The sequence below is a fragment of the Vipera ursinii genome (assembly GCF_947247035.1).
Source record: "Vipera ursinii genome assembly, chromosome: 1".
NCBI lineage: Eukaryota > Metazoa > Chordata > Lepidosauria > Squamata > Viperidae > Vipera > Vipera ursinii.
In genome coordinates, this window is record NC_139512.1 from 29,142,569 (window position 1) to 29,161,000 (window position 18,432).

The 18,432-nt window shown below is 36.1% G+C and overlaps 1 protein-coding gene across 13 annotated transcripts in view; it reads left to right on the forward strand.

Annotated features, from left to right (window-relative positions):
- SYNE2 (spectrin repeat containing nuclear envelope protein 2) overlaps positions 1-18,432 on the forward strand; it is a 244,648-nt gene that overhangs the window by 211,202 nt on the left and 15,014 nt on the right. For all 13 annotated transcript variants that reach the window (XM_083350942.1, XM_083350953.1, XM_083350943.1 and 10 more), the window contains 7 exons: positions 3,234-3,392; positions 4,071-4,240; positions 11,024-11,186; positions 13,336-13,523; positions 14,643-14,793; positions 14,991-15,173; positions 16,994-17,134. In XM_083350942.1, the coding sequence (XP_083207068.1) occupies positions 3,234-3,392; positions 4,071-4,240; positions 11,024-11,186; positions 13,336-13,523; positions 14,643-14,793; positions 14,991-15,173; positions 16,994-17,134 (1,155 nt within the window). The remainder of the gene's footprint in view (positions 1-3,233; positions 3,393-4,070; positions 4,241-11,023; positions 11,187-13,335; positions 13,524-14,642; positions 14,794-14,990; positions 15,174-16,993; positions 17,135-18,432) is intronic.

Here is an 18,432-nt window from a genome sequence, read left to right on the forward strand (position 1 = left end):
TTCTGATTGAAAGAGATGGTGTTCTAGAAGTAGACTAGCAACACTGACTATCTTTGCTCAAAGTGATCTGAAATGACCCATAACAGAAGGGCAAAGCAGAGCAGAGAGTAGATGGTTATCCCTTATATTTTTTTTTACTGCGTGGTTTTCTACATTTTTCTAAAGATGCCTCTTTTTGAAATTCTTCAAACTCGACTTTGTTCTGCCTGTTGTAGATGGAGGTTTCAAACATAAGGCATGATTACACATTTTCTTCGGTTACCCAACGGTGCAGTTCTTAAATCTTATGCACCTCACAGCTGTGTGTTACATTTTTCAAAGATCAGGAATGCCATGCTAAGCAGTAATTTTCAGAAATCATCCCCAAATTCTAATCTGAGGCAATGAGATCCTATTGGTGGAGTTCCCTCCTCAGCACTGTCTGCTCGCTGCTAATATTACTGTTTTGCTGTTTTATTGCTTTTTAACATTTTTAAAATCTCCCTTGAAAGAAACTGGTGTATTTAAATTGCAGTAGGCCTTACCTTGTATAAATATGCTGGATTTAACTGCATGGCTACAATCATAATACATGTTTAGCTGGGATCAGTTAATCCTTTCTAGGTTCCTTTTTCATATCCAAGTCTAACATGAACAATTAACTAACTTTAATATGTTTTAATTTTAGCCAATTTGAATCTAAACTTATTGGTTGATATTTGTCCTGCTTTAACATTTTTTTGCTTTAGATTCTAGACCAGGGGTCTCCAATCTTTTGCAACTTTAAGACTGGTGGACTTGGCAACTTTAAGACTGGTCCACCAATCTTAAAGTTGCCAACAAGGTTGAGGACCCCTGTTCTAGATTAAATATATGCTGTCATTTTGCCCACTATACAGAAAATTGGTTCAGAAGTGAGAAATTATTGTTGGCCCAAGGCCAGATGAGGTCTGCTTTTGCAATTATTAAACGAAACAATGCCATGATTTGGCTTCATATGTTGTCCGACACAGGGTTTTGCTTAATGTGACTTTTCAAATCATGGGTCTGATTATAGTTAAGGAGGAAGGACTTTATAATCAGTAATCATGGGATGTTACAACTTAGTTTATCTTAATCATAATCCAGCATGACATTGAACTCTACATGTTGTATAAAGCCATCTGCTGGTAGCCCACCCTCTCATCTGTGGGATATGGGTAGCTTGGTGATCATACTTAGAACTAATTACAGCTTAGCCTGGTGCATGAATATTCAGTGAATTAATGGCAAAAGTTAGAATAAAAGTCTGATCCCCAAATTTATATTGTGATGAGTCTGTTATTCTGAAAAACAAGACACTATTAAATAAATAAATAAATAACCATGCATCAATCTCTCAAATTAAGTTAACCATACCAAGTTTTAGGTGCAAAAAATTGATAATTAGCATGGCCCATTTTCTTTCCTACCGATATCCCTGACCCTAAAATGAAATCTCCAACAAAAGCCTATTGTTTGAAAACAATAAATGGAAAAGCCCATCCCCTGCCTGTGTTAAAAGCAAGGCAGTGCAGCTGCCCAAGAGCCCCTCAGAATTAACCAGCCAGATGCTTCTGCTGAAAGAAAGAGGAAAACAATCAGCAGATGGACTGTCTGGAGCAAGGAGGCGGGGAATATCAAGGGCAGGGTTTTGGCATGCCAACACAGTAGGGAGCAGTACAGAGGAGCATATATGTTGCTCCAGACCAAAGGCAATTTAAAGTGGATATATATTTTTCATATGCTTATTAACTTATAGAGATGCAAATACCAAATCTGTTTCTCCAAAAATATAGTGCCCTTCAATTTACCCAGAAAGCTTAAAAGAAGTTAACTTTATCTGCCGATGACAATCATCACTGTTATTTCTGTCATGACTATGTATAGTATTATTAATATTGATTATATTTTATATTTTATTTTCTACCTAATACTTCAAATTGATTTACATTGCTGAGTTATTGGGCACTTTAGAAATATCAAGATACAGGCAGTCCTTGACTTACAACAGTTTGTTTAGTGAACGTTTGAAGTTACAAGGGCACTGACTTATGACCATTTTTTCACACTTATGACTGTTTCAGCATCCCTGTGGTCACCTGATCAAAATTCAGACACTTGGCAACGGTGTCCTGGGTGTCACATGATCTCCTTTCGCCCCCTTCTGACAAGCAAAGTCAATGGGGAAGCCAAATTCACTTAACAACCATGCCACTAACTTAACAATTGCTGCAATTCATTTAACAACTGTGTCAAGAAAGATCATAAAATGGGGCAAAACTAACTTAGCAACTGTCTCACTTAGCAACAGAAATTTGGGGCTCAAATTTGGTTGTAAGATGAGGACTACTTGTAGTTCAAATTGACAAGGCCTCATACAACTTTACTGCAGAATCCACAGCTTTGTAGAAATGATCTTAACATTCCTGAATGCTGAGAAGGTTCAAAGTAAAAGCAGATTGAAGCTCTTTTAATGTAGCTTGTCTTACACCAGTGACTGCAATAAATATAGCTACGTATGTAGCATAGCTTGTCTGTTATTTATCTGAAATTTAAGCCAGAGTAAGCACACACTACATGTTGCATGCTTTTATGGCCTTCCTCACACATAATATTAAGGCATACATTTTTGGTTTACCGTGATATGGACTGATAAGTGAGATGATATGGTGTTTCCTGGATAAGCTTTAAATTGCTTTGTTATATCAAAGAAGCTTCCATCATTACCCAAAAATGGGGGGAAATATTATTTGAAAGGGAAGGAATTTTTTGAGAGTGTTAATGGATTTTGCAGGGAAAAAAACCCCAAAATGCATTCTTTTTACCTGCTCATTTATTTATTTTATTTTTTATTTTAATCCCATTTATATCCCACCCTTCTCCGAAGACTCAGGGCGGCTTACAATTTAAGCACAAACCAATGTGCTTAGCAATAGCCTTCATTCTATGTATATGCCTGCTTATTAGGGCTTTCGCCGCCGCCCCAGTGGCATTATTACAAAGTCAGCGTATTGCCCCCAACAATCTGGGTCCTCATTTTACCTACCTCGGAAGGATGGAAGGCTGAGTCAACCTTGAGCCTGGTGGGATGCGAACCTGCACTAATTGCAGGCAGCTGGTGTTACTTAAGGAGGCATTAGCCCACTGCTCCACCAAGGCTCCTCGTGGATTGCATCAGTAAACTTTGACTCATCCCAAAATTTAGTGAAGATACTTGTAATCTTCCTCCACAGGTATCTCTGCACAAGCAAGATATTGAGGACCGACTCAATGCCTGGATTGTGTTCAATGAAAAAAATAAGGAGCTGTGTACTTGGCTGGTGCAGATGGAAGAAAAAGTCCCTCAGTCAGCAGATATCAGTATTGAAGACATGATAGAGAAGCTGCAAAAGGTGAGTAAACTTTGGTTAGATTTTTTTTTTCTCCTCATTTGAGCTTGTATTATCGATGTACACAGAAGTTTATTCTTGCTTAGGTATGCTTGCCATAATGGAGTTTCAGGAGAGACCAGTAAGTATTAACTTAAAACTTCTTGACTTAATCTTCTGCTTTTCTCGTAATTGCAAAATAAATAAATCCTTAGTCTTCTGTGGTGATTATTTTCTTAATTATTTAAATTGGCAGCTAACCTTTAGCAAAAAAAAAAGCTCTCAGAAACTTACAAAATGTATAATATGAGAGTCCCAGATCTTAAGTGTACATTTGAAAAGTTGTGATACATAAGGAAAAAGGGAGATGGGAGGAAGAAGATAAAATGTAAGGTTAAATTTTTTTTCTTCAACTTCGTGTTAACAGTCATCTGGGAGAAACTGATGGAAGAGTCAGGTGTTTGCTTACAGTAGCTAGAAGGCCAAAGGCAATTTATCAACAGAGGGTTAGGGATAGGGATATAAAAAGAGGGAGCTGATTACAGTATTTTTAATATAATCAACTATTCTGGGGGGGGTTTACTGTAAAAATACTAGAAACCTACATGTAAACTTCTTTCTGTGGAAGTCTCACTTTTGTTTCTACCTTTTCCATTTTATGCAAAATGTATTGATTTAAAAAAATAAAATTCTCTTGTTTAGGATTATATGGAGGAAATCAATATGTTTAATGAAAGTCAGCTAGTTCATTTCAAGGAAATGGGCAATCAGCTGATCAAGTCTAGCAACCATAGTAGAGGGGCTGAAATTGAAGAGAAACTCAACAAAATTAATGACCGCTGGCAGCACCTCTTTGATATCATTGGAGGAAGGTAAGTATGTGTTCATTAGTTGGTATATAACCATAATAGAATTATAAAAGAAATAACAACTTGAGTAGAAGTTTATCTGAAATAGTATAGAATTTCCTGCTTGAGTAGGGGGTTGGACTAGAAGACCTCAAACATCCCTTCCAACTCTATTATTCTGTTAGAATCTGCATTACATTTTAGTCAATATGATTCTACAATGTAATGTGTGATTATAATTCATCTATGTTTTGTGAGTATGTGCTACCCCAACATCTTGTTTAGAAAGATATGATTGGTTAGTTAACTACTATTTTATGTTAAACATATGCTAGGTGACAAACTGGTGAACACATTACATTTCCTCCAGATGTATGTCTGTTGCGATTGCTGTCCAACATTTTAGCAGTTGTATTTCCCAAGAAGTTATTTGCCTCTGAAGCAAGCAAGAATTAGTTTTCCATTTTTGCAACATGACTCAGATATTTGGATTATATTGTAATATTGGTACCATCCAAAAATTAATAAATTAAAGTTTTTAAAATAATATTGCCAAAATTTCACTAAATGGTGGTCTTAAGATCTATGTATTTTGTGCAAGTAATTTTTGGTTTTAAATTAGTTATAACAAATTTGTATGCCATGAACATTTGGGGAGCATTTTAATTGCAACAAAAACCATTCAGAAGCCACTGGTCAAAACAGATCATTGTAGTAAAGATGTGGCTTCACCTTAAAGCAATCAACAGCTGGAGACATATGGGCAAATTAGACAAACTTTTCACTTGTTTCTTGATGTGCTTCTTATCCTTTGCTTTGCCATAAGGCTCTAGTCCATGAGGCCTTGTCATGTTTCCACAGTGCCCAAGCACGCTTGGGTGCCATGCACAAAGGCTTGCTTTGTGCAGAGAAGCAGCTGGAAAAGAATGTGTATCTAACCAGGGGCAGTTTGGGGAACTTAGTGTATCCATGAACAATGCAATAGCAACAAATTAATAACACAGAGGCATCTGTTTAAATTTTGATGCATGCAAATATTGTGGAAATTCTTGAGCTATTTCATGTAGCAACATTGGAGATACTTTGAGACATGGGAAGAAGCCTTAAAGATTAAAAAGCACGAGTTGTTCCTCACTTGGAGGTGGCATTTCTTTCCAGAATATATTTCTGTGTTCTTTAGATCAGAGTGAAGCTTTCCCCTTCATGGGTGCTGAAATGAAATAATATATAATGATCCTAATATGTACGTCAGAGAGATGTAAATGTAATTCTCTCTCTCTGATAGAAGTTTAAAATATCTTTACTGCTCTGCATTATTTTGTTAATTATTTTGTCTTTCATTCCTCTTTCTTTGATCCCGTACTTACGACATTTAGAAGTCTTTAGAGCAGAGTAGTATTTTATCTGTTTGTAATACTGTATGAAGTATATTATATAGTGATATTGCTTTCTAAAGATATAGAGTGATATAATGATCCAAATGCTGAGGGAGAAGTATCCATTATTCCTGATATTACATTAAATCAAGGAGTATATCATTGAAGCATTTTTGCAATTCACACCGTTTTATTCTATTTCTGTGGTATACAAATGATGTATATTAACTCAGCTTCATAATGAGGTCATTGAGTAAATGATGTAAATTGATGCAATTGATGTCATTTGCATAATGATGTCATTACATAGATTAATTAAGTCATGGTGGAATTTGGTTTGTTCCTTGCACTCTGTTGTCTCGAGGTCTCTATATTCGTGGTCTTATTTGACAGAATGTTTTTGCTAACACAAGCAGTTGAAGTCTTGTATAAACTGCAGGTGTGCCATTCAATCTAAAAGACAAATTCAAGATTGAATTCTCAGAACAAGATGCATGCTGCCAATGTATTTTTAGTCATGAAATTGTAGTTGTGTAATTCTGTCATTGCATAAAGCTTTATAGAATTTTATAGACATTATTAACAAGCTGCTTTGGCTGGTTTCCCATGTAATATATCAAGGAGCTGATTTGTGATACTGTTGAGGGCAGAAGACAGATCTTTTCTATAAAGCAAAGCTAACCGTCTTAAAAAGGGATGTGCAATCCACTGTGTTTCAAGGATACAATATTTTGTGCAATTCAGGAATGTATGGTTTGGCCTACAGATTATATCCATTCAGGCATTTCAGGGTTGGCCTGGCAGTTTTTCAAAACGTAATGCTCTGAACAGGAAGCATCTTATATTATGGAGTTCCAAGTTCCAGACTTGTAGCTGTTCTTTTCCTTATGGAAAACTCTTGTCCAAAACATCATCAAGTATTTTTAGTTTAAGGCATTAACTTTTGGAAAACTGTAGGAATAGTCAGGCTCAGATAGCTCTGAGAAATGAAAGTTCAGTAGATGAGTGCATATGTCTGCTCCTAAAAATGTTTACTTAAAGCAAATTAACAAATAGGCAACAGTGTGCTAATTAACATAAGGATGTCTCCTTTTTGGATGGAATGTTTTGGACTATTCGAAATGATACCATACTGTGTCCTTGCTCTCTTAAATTAACTTGCCTTTTTCCCTTCATAAAATGCTTAATCTCTTTTGTTGTTTATAGGGTATCAAAAATAATAAGACTTGGAAATGCCTCAAAATAAAATTGGATGCATTCTGAATTTTTTCTTACAGAAGGATATAAATTAAATAAAGTTGTATTTTATGATACCCCTCTCATTATTCTCTTTTAAAATGTTAAATTTGAAATATAGATTTTTAGCAGGCTCTCACAACATGCTTTCATTTTTTTTCTTAACATTAAGGAAAAATACAAACAATAGATATTAAATTAAGTATATAAATTATGAATCTTGTTTTGCATCACTCGGTTTACCTTTTTAAGCAGAGAAGCAAAACACACTCCACAGGCCCCATGCAGCCTATTGGCACACCTTCTGTAGCCACCATAATCCTTTAGATTAGGACAAAGTAAAAATAAGTTTTTAAAAAAACTCTTAAAACTCTGCCTTGATATGCATTAGGAGAAAGGGACAAAGTGCTTATTTATGCAAAGCTCTCACCCACATTGGGCCGATAGCTATTTTTGCAATGCGGTCTTTAATCTGTATTCCAGAGCTTGATGTGGCCCTTGAGGATTCACACTCATTCAGTGCAAGTAGTCCTCAATTTACAATTATAACCACAGTCATTGCGGTCATAAGTCAAGGCATCACATGACTAGATTTGAAATTACAACCATTTTAATGATGGTCATTAATCAAACTACATATTCATTAAACAAATCCATTTTCCCTAATTGCCAGAAACTGGAAGTAAACATTGACAAAATAAAAAGTTGCAAATCATGGTCACGTGAATGCAGGATGCTGCAAATGGCCATAAAGGGGAGCTGGTTGCCAAGTGCGCAAATATGATCATGTAAACCTGCCCTGTTCACCGCCCTGAGTCCTTCGGTAGAAGGGCGGTATACAAATTAAATTAATAATAATAATTAATAATAAACAGGTTGTAAGTAGTTCCGGGTAGATCCATTGTAACTTCAAATGATACTTAAGCAATCATGATGACCTGTAACTCTATTATCAGTACTGCAGTATCATCTATGTAGTAACATATATGATTGCTTTGCTAAAGTAGCATAATTCTCATCCATCAGGTGCTATTTGGAGAAAGGGAAATACTTTCATATTTGCAAAGTAGCATATAATTAGCTGTTTACCTGGTTCCCTGTGACAACTAAGCCACACCTGTACACGTAACTGTATATTATCTACCCATAGGGACCTTCAGATCACCTCAGGGATACTAATGAAAGTACCTCTTAGATGAGGACATCCTGATCCCATTGTCTCCTACATCCTTCATCCCATGCCTTGAGAAGTCCTTTGGCACCTAAGTTATACTATTTTCAATGCAGTACTGAGTAAAAACTACTTTACCTTTAATTCCAATGTGTTCACCAATCTTAAAATCTTATTTAGATCTTTGTAATAATGTTTTTCTTCAATTGGGTTTATTTTGATTTTATGCAGTTGCTGGTTTTTTTCCCCATATGAATCTCATCTTCTCTTTTACCACTTGTAATGTTTCTAAATGGTTTGTTGTACAGCATCCAGACAACACCTCCAGTAAAATAAACTGCAAAGATTACCCAAATCTTAGTGTCAAGATCTAATATTCTCCTCTCCCCATATTTGGTGTCTATGTCAGGGAATGGAGAAATGTAGAGTATGATTGTGTGAGAATGTAGTCTAGGACAGGGGACTCCAACCTTGGCAACTTTAAGACTTGTGGATTTCAACTCCCATAATTCCTCAGCCAGCCAAGGAATTCTGGGAGTTGAAGTCCACAAGTCTTAAAAGTTGCCAAGGGAAGACGTTTAGCAGATATCTGCCATTTGAGTAGCATTTTCCCACTGAGCATTATGATTACAGTGGTCCTAAAAATCAAATGCGGGCAAAAACATAGAATATTCTTTTTCAAGGGATTAAATTATTGGTCCCTTTTTTCTTTTTCTTTTTCTTTTTTTTGCACTTTAGCTCTTTCAAGCCAGCCTTTGGTTGGAAACTGGTGTTGTTGACAGATACCAAATCAGAAGAAAAGTAGCATTTATTTTTTTAGCAGCATTATTCATCATGGACTTCTGGGTGTGTATATGTGTGTGTTCGGGCATGTATGCACCACACTGTCTCTAGTTATGGCTCAAACGAGGAAGAGGGGAAGGCCTGAGATTTGCCCCCCCCCCGCCTCACCCCCCAACTCTTCTCTTTCTTTCTATGTGGGAGAGATGTTAAGGCAGTGATATTAAATAGGGCATCCAAGGAGGAGGGGTTTCCTTTTCCTCCAGTGCTCGGCTCAGTCAGATGCTATCCCTGCAGCTTTGGACTGATAAGCTAAGGAATGCTTTTCCCTTATAAACAGTAAGTGCATTGCTGGTCGTCAAGGGTCTGGTGAGAATAAAATTGTACGATGATGTAGGAGCTTTGTCTGTGTGCTGCAGCAGTCTTGGGGGATGGGCCCAGCGCTTGCCAAAATGGATGGTGATGTGTATGTGGTGCGTGTGTGATCTCTGGAGGGAGGATTGGACAAAAGGTGGGGGGGGGATCGCAAGCCAATAAATAACATTCAGCGGCTTCTCCCTCTTTGTTGAAATCAACCCTTTGCTTTCCTCATCATTGCTGAAAGAGATTAGTACCTGCCTGTTATGAGTAAAGGAATTGACAGCATGACAGTTCTGCACTCCCCCCCCCACTCCCCCCCGGCCACCCCATGGAATCTGGCATGAGTAGAATCCATTTACACAAAGGCTTGTGGTTGCACATTGCTCATGATGTCTCTGTGGAAACATGGTAAATCTTTCTCCTATTTGGAATATTTATTTATTTCATTTTTATCCTGCCTTATGTACTAGTTTGGCCTTCATCAGACTGACATCAGACGCTTTATAATGTTCCAGGTCCCTTGATCTTGTTTTGTATTTTTTTTATAAAGATTTTATTAGCTTTTCTCTTACATACATGTATTAATTTTTCAACCAGCGTGCTGTCTGGATTCAAAAGCGCTAATACATAATCAATTCCTAATCCTTGGTTCTTTCCTCTAGCTGTTTGTAGAATGACTCCCAGATTTGGTAGTATTCTGTCTCTTCTTTATCTTTCAATCTCATAGTTAATCTGTCCATCTCTGCACATTCCAGTATTTTTTATCTTGTTTTGTATTATCTGCATATTCCATATTGATATACTGTAACTTTGGACAGGTGGTAATTCCAAATTTTGAAAGATACAACTGCTATAGGGGAAGAAAAGAATATGGCTCTGGGAATATCACTTTTAACAGATTTAGGGAAAGTGGAAAAGTTGCAGAGAAGAGCAAGATGATGATCAGGAAACTAATGGGTTCCTCCAACAGCTTACTAATTTAGGGATATCAAAATATGTGATCAGTATCCAGGATCCTATTTCAGCCTAGAATTTTGCTGCAAATTGAAGTTTTCTAATACAGGTAGTCCTCGACATATGACCACAATTGACTCCAAGATTTCTTTTATTAAGTGAGACATTTGTTAAGTGAGTTTTGCCCCATTTTACAACCTTTTTTTGCCATAGTTGTTAAGTGAATGACTGCAGTTGATAAGTTAGTAACTTGGTTGTTAAGTGAATCTTAATTTTGCTTGTCAGAAGGTTGCAAAAGGGATCACGTGACCTTGGGACATATCAACAGTCATAAATATGAACCAGTTGCTAAGCATTTGAATTTTGATCACATGATCATGCTGCAAAGGTCATAACTGAAAAACTGTCATAAGTCACTTTTTTCAGTGCCATTGTAACTGAGCGGTCACTAAATAAATTGTTGTAAGTAGAGGACTGTACTTGGAAGCAAAAGGGCTGTCTCTGTCAGATGTAAGAAAGTACTTCTGGGATAAACACTTCTATACTAAGGTGACAGATGATTCAGAAATTAATATATTTATACAAATTACCTGTCGGAAAGAGTTACATGGCTCTTTCGAACCATATAGTTCTTTGCTCTAAAGGGGTGTCAGCAGTCAAGTAGTAATTTGATTGTATGGTTGCTTCCCCCATCTTGATTGGGTTGAACTTCAGCTTTCTCCAAATGTTGGTTGGGATGACTTGAGTAATTCTCCAAAATAGCTTCAAGGCAGCAGCTTGGGGTAAGTTACTGCATTAAATGCAAAGCTTGATGTCTATTGAAATTCAGTTAAATGAAAAGTGACATGTCACAACTCTGCACAAATATACAGACAGCCTTTCTTACATGCTGTATGGTATTCTTGATTATGTATCCTTTCCTCCTTCCAGAGTGAAGAAGTTGAAAGATACCTTTGCTTTCATACAACAGCTGGACAGAAACATGAGTCATCTTCATATGTGGCTGGCACGCATTGAATCTGAGCTTTCTAAACCTATTGTTTATGACATCTGTGATGATCAAGAAATACAGAGGAGACTCGCAGAGCAGCAGGTAGGGTGGAAAAAAGTAGAACTGAAAGAGTTTGGCTAGTGTTTATCTCGATTAGTGTTCCTGGGATCATCCCCTTCTTTGTATATCTGTGTTATATATTCCTATTTCCAAGAGTTTGGTAATGTTTTTATTATTTGAATTTCATGCATCGTCTTCAGTAATGGTTCTGTTCAGTTTTCTTCTACATTTTTATACTATAGAGGGTGATCAGCCCATCTGGGTCTGGTGCCTTATTCATTTGTATTGCTTCTTTAATCTCTTAAATTGTTAATTTCCATAAGATTTATCTATGTTCTTGTGTAAAATTGTAGGCTTTAAAATTTAAATATATGTTTCTAAATTTCCTTTGTCAATTTTTTTATCTGGAATATAATTTCTTAATTTTTTTAGAAATTCCTCTATTTTTTATTCTAGTATAGACTGTAATAATTTTTCTTTCTCTGTTGCTCCAAGCATCCTTCTTTTTCTTTTCTAATTAGATAAGCCAGAGGTTTCCTTGATTTGTTTGCATTTACAACCTAATTTTGCTTGGCATATTTTATCTTCTGCTGAAGTTCTACATAACTAATTCTTTATTTAACTTTCTTACTACTTGTCCATCTGGACTGGCTTTATAAAGCTTTTCTAATTCCTTTATTTTCTCTTCAAATTGTGATTTCCATCTATTATGAAATATTGCATTTTCCAGATGTGGTCTTTCAGAGACATTCTTCTTTGATTTATCTCTCCTGCCAAAATAATATTTCCAATTATTTATAGCTTCGTTAGCAACTCAGATTGAGGCACTGGCTTTAGTTGTGGTGCAGTGATATATTATAGCACTAAGAATTGTCTACAAACTCAGTATGCACCCCAATCTAGTCACACACAAAAAATACTGGATGGGGGATACTCTCTAGTAGTATATCTAACATAGAATACTGAAGCAGAACCTCTAAATTTTAGACACAGTTTATTGAAGAACAAATGCAGAATAAACAACTAGGAATGCTGCTGTTTTTATGCCCTGCTTGTAAACTTTAGAGGTATATGTTTGTCTACTGTACTAGCAAAATGTTGAGTTAGATCATTCTATTAGCTTCATATAGAAGATCTTGTAGTCCAGAAAACCAATCACTTTACTTGGAAGGCCTATAAAAAATTAAAAGTGTCCAAGATTTACACTTTTCATTGAATGCTTTAGGTGTCTGAATCATGAATTGCTGTGGTCAGCTTCCACCTTGTTTCTATAAAATAGGAAAGAAAGAGAAAATCCATTGAGAAGTTCTCTTGGACATTAAATGAAAGAAAGCTCCGTAGAAATACTTATATTCATGCAATTTGCAATCTTTTCAATGGATGTTGACCAGAAGAATACCTGGATACATTGTGTTGCATTGGTTCTGTCTGCCCTGTGGCCTTCTAATTTAATCGATAGAATAAGGGCTTCAAAGGAAAACTTCACAATGTAGGCTAGATGGTGTTTGTTAGTATTTGATTGATTACAGGCAATTGCAAATCATTTTATACATTGTTGCTAAGAAAGTTATATGGGTGCATACATGAATTTGCCATGTGTTAAGCTTGATTCAAAGGAGACTAGATTTTTGAGGATATACAGGTAAGGAGGATTGATAGTAGCAGGTAATACCAAGATTGTGAAACTTTTAAGGCATAAGAATAACATTTTCACACAAGAGTTCACTGTTTATAGACCTTTGAAAAATAATGTCTCTGATGTCTGTTCAAATATATTATTTGTATATCAGTGCTTTTAATTACAAAAACGCAAAGGGGAAAGTGCAGTAGCAAGATGTCACTATGCACAGGACGATATATATATATATAGTTTAATATTTTAATATACTTAATTAATTAAATGTTTTAATTTTCCTCCATAATAACCTCCAAAATAATAAATAGTGTAATGTTAAGGAGAAAAGTTAGATTGCCACTATTGGGTTCTATGTTCAGCTTCTTATTTGAAGAGTATATGTACTTATTTGATCTCTTGCCAGCAGTCTGTCATAACTAATCATATGGCTAATATATAACAATCATTAGGAAAGTCTTTGGGGATATGGAATGTTTGATCTTCCAGTGGCTGCTTCTACTGTATTGTATGAAACTCATGCTATAACTGGAGATGGCTTTTTGCTCATGGATGTAGGACCTGCAACGGGATATTGAACAGCACACAGCAGGTGTGGAATCAGTCTTCAATATATGTGAGATCTTGCTGCATGATTCTGATGCTTGTGCCAATGAGACCGAATGTGATTCAATACAGCAGACAACAAGGAGCTTAGAAAGGCGGTGGAGAAACATCTGTGCCATGTCTATAGAGAGGCGTATGAAGTGAGGCATTATTTCTTTTCTTTCTCAAAAACAAAAATCCACATTAGTTTTATGAACAATGTCTATGAAAAGTCCAAATAATCTGTTCTTGAAAGAAAGAACAGATAAGTAATTTACTGTGTAGGAAACATTAGTTCATGCTGCAGTTAATTCATTGGTCTCTGTTTCATTCTCCATATAAAAAGAAATTATGTGAAAATCTCTATCTGAGATATTGCTCTAGTTTCTAAGTAACCTGAGACTAAAAACCTCAAATCTAAGGAAATAGTATAATACGTTTATTGTCTGATATGAGGGAATGTAAATGTTAATGGTTGATTCAGTTCCTTGCCCCTAGATGCAGTAACTAAAGCTAGAATAAATTGTTTAAAATGTTTAAATGCTACAGTAGATATTATACAAAAGTGACAAACTTAACATTTGATTAACTTACATACTTTACCTAGGCTACAAGGTAAGATTTTCCAGGCACAGAACATGTACTACAATTATATATTTGGTATGTACGTTTTTCTGCCATTGATATGTTGGCATATGTTTCTGGGAAAATGCCAGAATACAAACCAAGACTGCATAGTTAAGATTGAATACTATATTATATTTCAGTCTACAAACCTGACATTCCAAGTCTTGGGACTTGGGATTAAAAGAAGAAATAGCAACTGAGTTATGAGGGAATAGAATGGAATGCATGCAAATATACATACCTGCACTTTCTATAAAACATGAAACAAGTCTTTAAAAATGTCTTTTTGAATGTAATTATTCAAGTTAAGGTCACATATATCTTTTTACATCCAGGTGGGAATACATTTTACTTAAAACTTAGTTTGAACATTTTTCATTCAGGATATTTCTGAATGACAATAGAAGAGAATATATGCAGGTCAGGATATCCAGCTCTCTGAGTGTGATTGTTTGATGTTGATTTTATAACATCATCCATGCAAATGCTAGGAGTATTCCTGAATGCACTTTTTTAGTTGAGTTGAGTATAGCTTATTGGATTTCATTTGGTTCAGTTTAGATTGAAACATAAATGAAATTTGGCGCAGGACATGTCTTATAGAAAGGGATTCATATTTGGAAATAAACTGTTGCTGCTTGTTTCTGCAATAGGATTGAGGCAACTTGGCGACTATGGCAAAAGTTTTTGGAAGATTACTCTCGTTTTGAAGTTTGGTTGAAAACAGCAGAGAAAACTGCAGCCTATCCCAACTCTTCAGAGATTTTATACGTAACTGCCAAGGAAGAGTTGAAGAAATTTGAAGTAAGAACTCCTTTTGTAGTTTTTCCATCTTTGTGTATAGATGCCAATTAGGTAAATTTTTTAAATTGCAATATCAAACATATCCTATATTTTAATTCTTCAATTTTCTTAGGTAGCAGCTTTCCTACTCGGTATTTTGAATGCATTAATTTTAAATCACTTGGAAAAAATAATATAAAATACATTTTTTTCCTCAGGCATTTCAGCGGCAAATTCATGAGCGACTAACCCAGCTGGAATTAATCAATAAGCAATATCGGCGGTTGGCCCGTGAGAATCGCACTGATTCAGCTAACAAGCTCAAGCAGATGGTTTATGAGGGTAATCACCGATGGGACAATCTTCAGAAACGTGTCACAGCAATTCTCAGGAGACTTAAGGTAGTTGCAAAGAGGTTTGGAGATAAAGCAGGTATCGGAGGTCTAGATCAGAGGCCCCCAACTTTTTAGGCACCAGGGGCTGGTTCTGTGGGGAGAGGTTTTTCCATGGGTTGGAGGGGGCATGGTTTTGTATACTGTCTGCATCCCATGGATGGGCTTCGCTTGTTTGCGCAGCCCGGTTTCTGGCATGCCATGGCCCAGTACCAGTCCACAGACTGGGGGTTGGGGACCTCTGGTCTAGATAATGTGTTCTTAAGGGAACAAGAGGGAAGAAGTGTCTGTTGAATTCCGTAGTGCAGAGTTGGCAACTTTAAGATACAACTCCCAGAATTCCGTGACCAGCAGGCATCTTAAAGTTGCCAAGGTTGAGAAACACTGCTGCCGTGGAACTATCACCTAGGGTCTAGGCGATCTGAATTCCCAGGTGAAAGTATTTCAGTTCTATACTTACTCAAAGTTGCACAATTAGAGAATTGTAGTATCTGAGATCAAATTGGTGTAGGGTTGTGGTTAGTATAGCAATGACTTATATAATGCTCCATAGTACTTTACAGCACTCTCTGAGTGGTTTATAATGTCAGCATATTGCCCCCAACAATCTGGGTCTTCATCTTCAGGATGGAAAGTTGAGTCAAGCTTGAGTCAGTCAGGGTATGGACAGAGTTAGCCTGCAATACTGTATTCTAACCACGGTGCCATGAGTGCTCTTATAGTCTCCCTACAGGCATTGTATATTAGAGAAAGATCAAAATGTCCTGGGTTCAAATCCATATTTTGCTGTGGAGTTCGCTGACTGATTTTAGTCAGTTAACAGCCTCCTGATTGTAATGTGCTGTGCTTGTTAAATAAAGAAAGAAAACAGTTTCTACCAATCCTTGACAATTATAAACTAAAGGTGGGTAATCTGGCCCGTTCCAAATGTTTTGGATGACAGCTTCTGAAGTCCTTTACCATTGGCCTTGCTGATTGGGTCTGATGGGAACTCAAGTGCAAACTATCTGGCATGCAGTGTGTTATCTAACTTTGTGTTAAACAAATTATTGTTATTGTTAACTTATTTGGATGATGCTAATATTTCCAATGCTTATAGAGAAGTTAATACTTATGGACATTTATAAGCTTTAATAAAAGACGTAGAAAGGTTCATAGGCAAATGAATAATGCTGGGATTTAACAACTATAAACTGATCACAAAAGTGACTCTGCCTCAATTTTCCAACCCTTCTAATGTGCATGAGACCTTGTTTAATATACCTTAAACTAGAGGGTTTTTGTTATACTATTTCTTTAGCACTTGCTTTATTTGGAGACATTAGAGATTCAGTCTACTACCTCTTGCATGCACAAACTTTGATTCAGTACTGAATTTAAATCATGAGGAGAACTAAATGTGATTAGGTCAAACTAAGAAGCAGGAGATTTAGCTTCAAATCCTTTTTAGTCATTACATTCATTAGACCAGTCACACGCAGATTCAAACTTAACTGTCTTGTAGGATTGTTGTGAGGCATGCAAAATAATTTTGTATACTGCTCTAAACTCTTTGGCAGAGAAGAAAAACCCAAATCTAATCATTACATTTATATAATTAACTAACAACATTTGAGTGACCTTAATCAGAAAGATTACCAAATATGCTCTGTGAAATTTACAGCTTGAGATACAAGCTAGAGTGAATGAATTTTCATTTTTTCTTCATTGGTTCCTGATATAGCACATCAACACACTTTAAGATGTTAATAAATAGCAGTTTTTTAAGGACAGTGTGTGTTTTATGATAACTATTGCATTGAGTATCTGTATTATTTTATTGCCTTTAGCACTTTACCAATCAATGGGAAGAATTTATGGGAACAAAGGACAACATCATCCTGGTGTGGTTAACGGAAATGGATCTGCAGCTGACAAATGTGGAACATTTCTCAAAGAGTGATTTTGATGACAAAATGCGGCAGCTTAATGTAAATATTGACTTTTTTTAAAGAAAGGAAATTGTTCCATAACAGATTGGGGGAGATGGGTTTCAGACGTCCTACTGATTATCTGAGCCTGGTGCTTGTATTTGGTGCTTAGTATATCTACTAAATTCACTTAAACTCTTTGATAGGAGCCCCATAAATTTAAAGAACACTATTTAATCTGCTCGCTATCTAAATAAAACAAAGCTACATTTAGGATATGTATAATAATAAGTTTGAGGTCTCTTTTATATCAAGAACTGATCACCACCACTCATGGCCAGTCTGGCTTAATTCCTTCTTGGTTACTGCAACATATGAGACTAGGAAATCCATGCTTGATATTAGCAGGACCATTCTTGTATCAGAATAAAAAATTAGCTTCACTTATATTGGTTCTATTGGGCTGATTTCCCTTATCCAGCTCTTGCACTCACCATCAATAAAAATCTTAAGTATTTTATAACTTTCACCTTTGGTTTTGGCATTCAAGAGGCTATACCATTGGCTTAAGAAATTAAATGATCCTAGGAGCCTCATTTTTTTATTTGTATATTGTAGGTGATTCCCCCAATAATTCCACCCAAATGAAGGACTTCTAAATGGCTGATAGGGAGCAATAATTTAATTTATTCAATTTAGTTTGGCTGCTCTCTCCAAAAGTCTCTAGATGCTTACAAAATCCATATAAAGAGTAAAACAATTAAAAATCACAAAAACAGGCAGCCTGGACTGAAACAACTAGAGCAAACAGTACAAAAAGACTATGCTATGAGTCCAACCAATAAATTATATCCATATTAACCTCAGTCTAGCAACATAATACAAAAAACAAAGATTTGTGTGTGCGTGCACATCATCAATAGTAACTTCAATATAGATTTCATTGGAGAGGTTCAAGCTATATACATATTTCTTTGTGCACAAAAATCTATTTAAATTAATTGGAAGTGATATTTGTATAGGAATGTGTATGGGATTCTACCAGATTTAGAGCATATTCTCCATTCGCATTTGGCCAAAGCTCACATATAATCAAACACAAACCAGAAATAGTTTATTGGAAGTACTGTAGCCCCAAATTCCAACTGCTCTGCGGTTCCCAGAAAGCAAGGCTTTCCTCTTGTGTATCTCAGTAAGTGAGGAAGTGTACATATTACTTATGTTTTGGGGTTGACCATGTCTCTTAGCCTTTGTTTTTTGGGGTTCAGAAGGCTAGTTTGCCACATCTTCTTTCTCTCAGCAAGCACCTGAAAGATCTAGAAAGCAATTTGCATCCCAAATCAATTAAAAGTGATTCA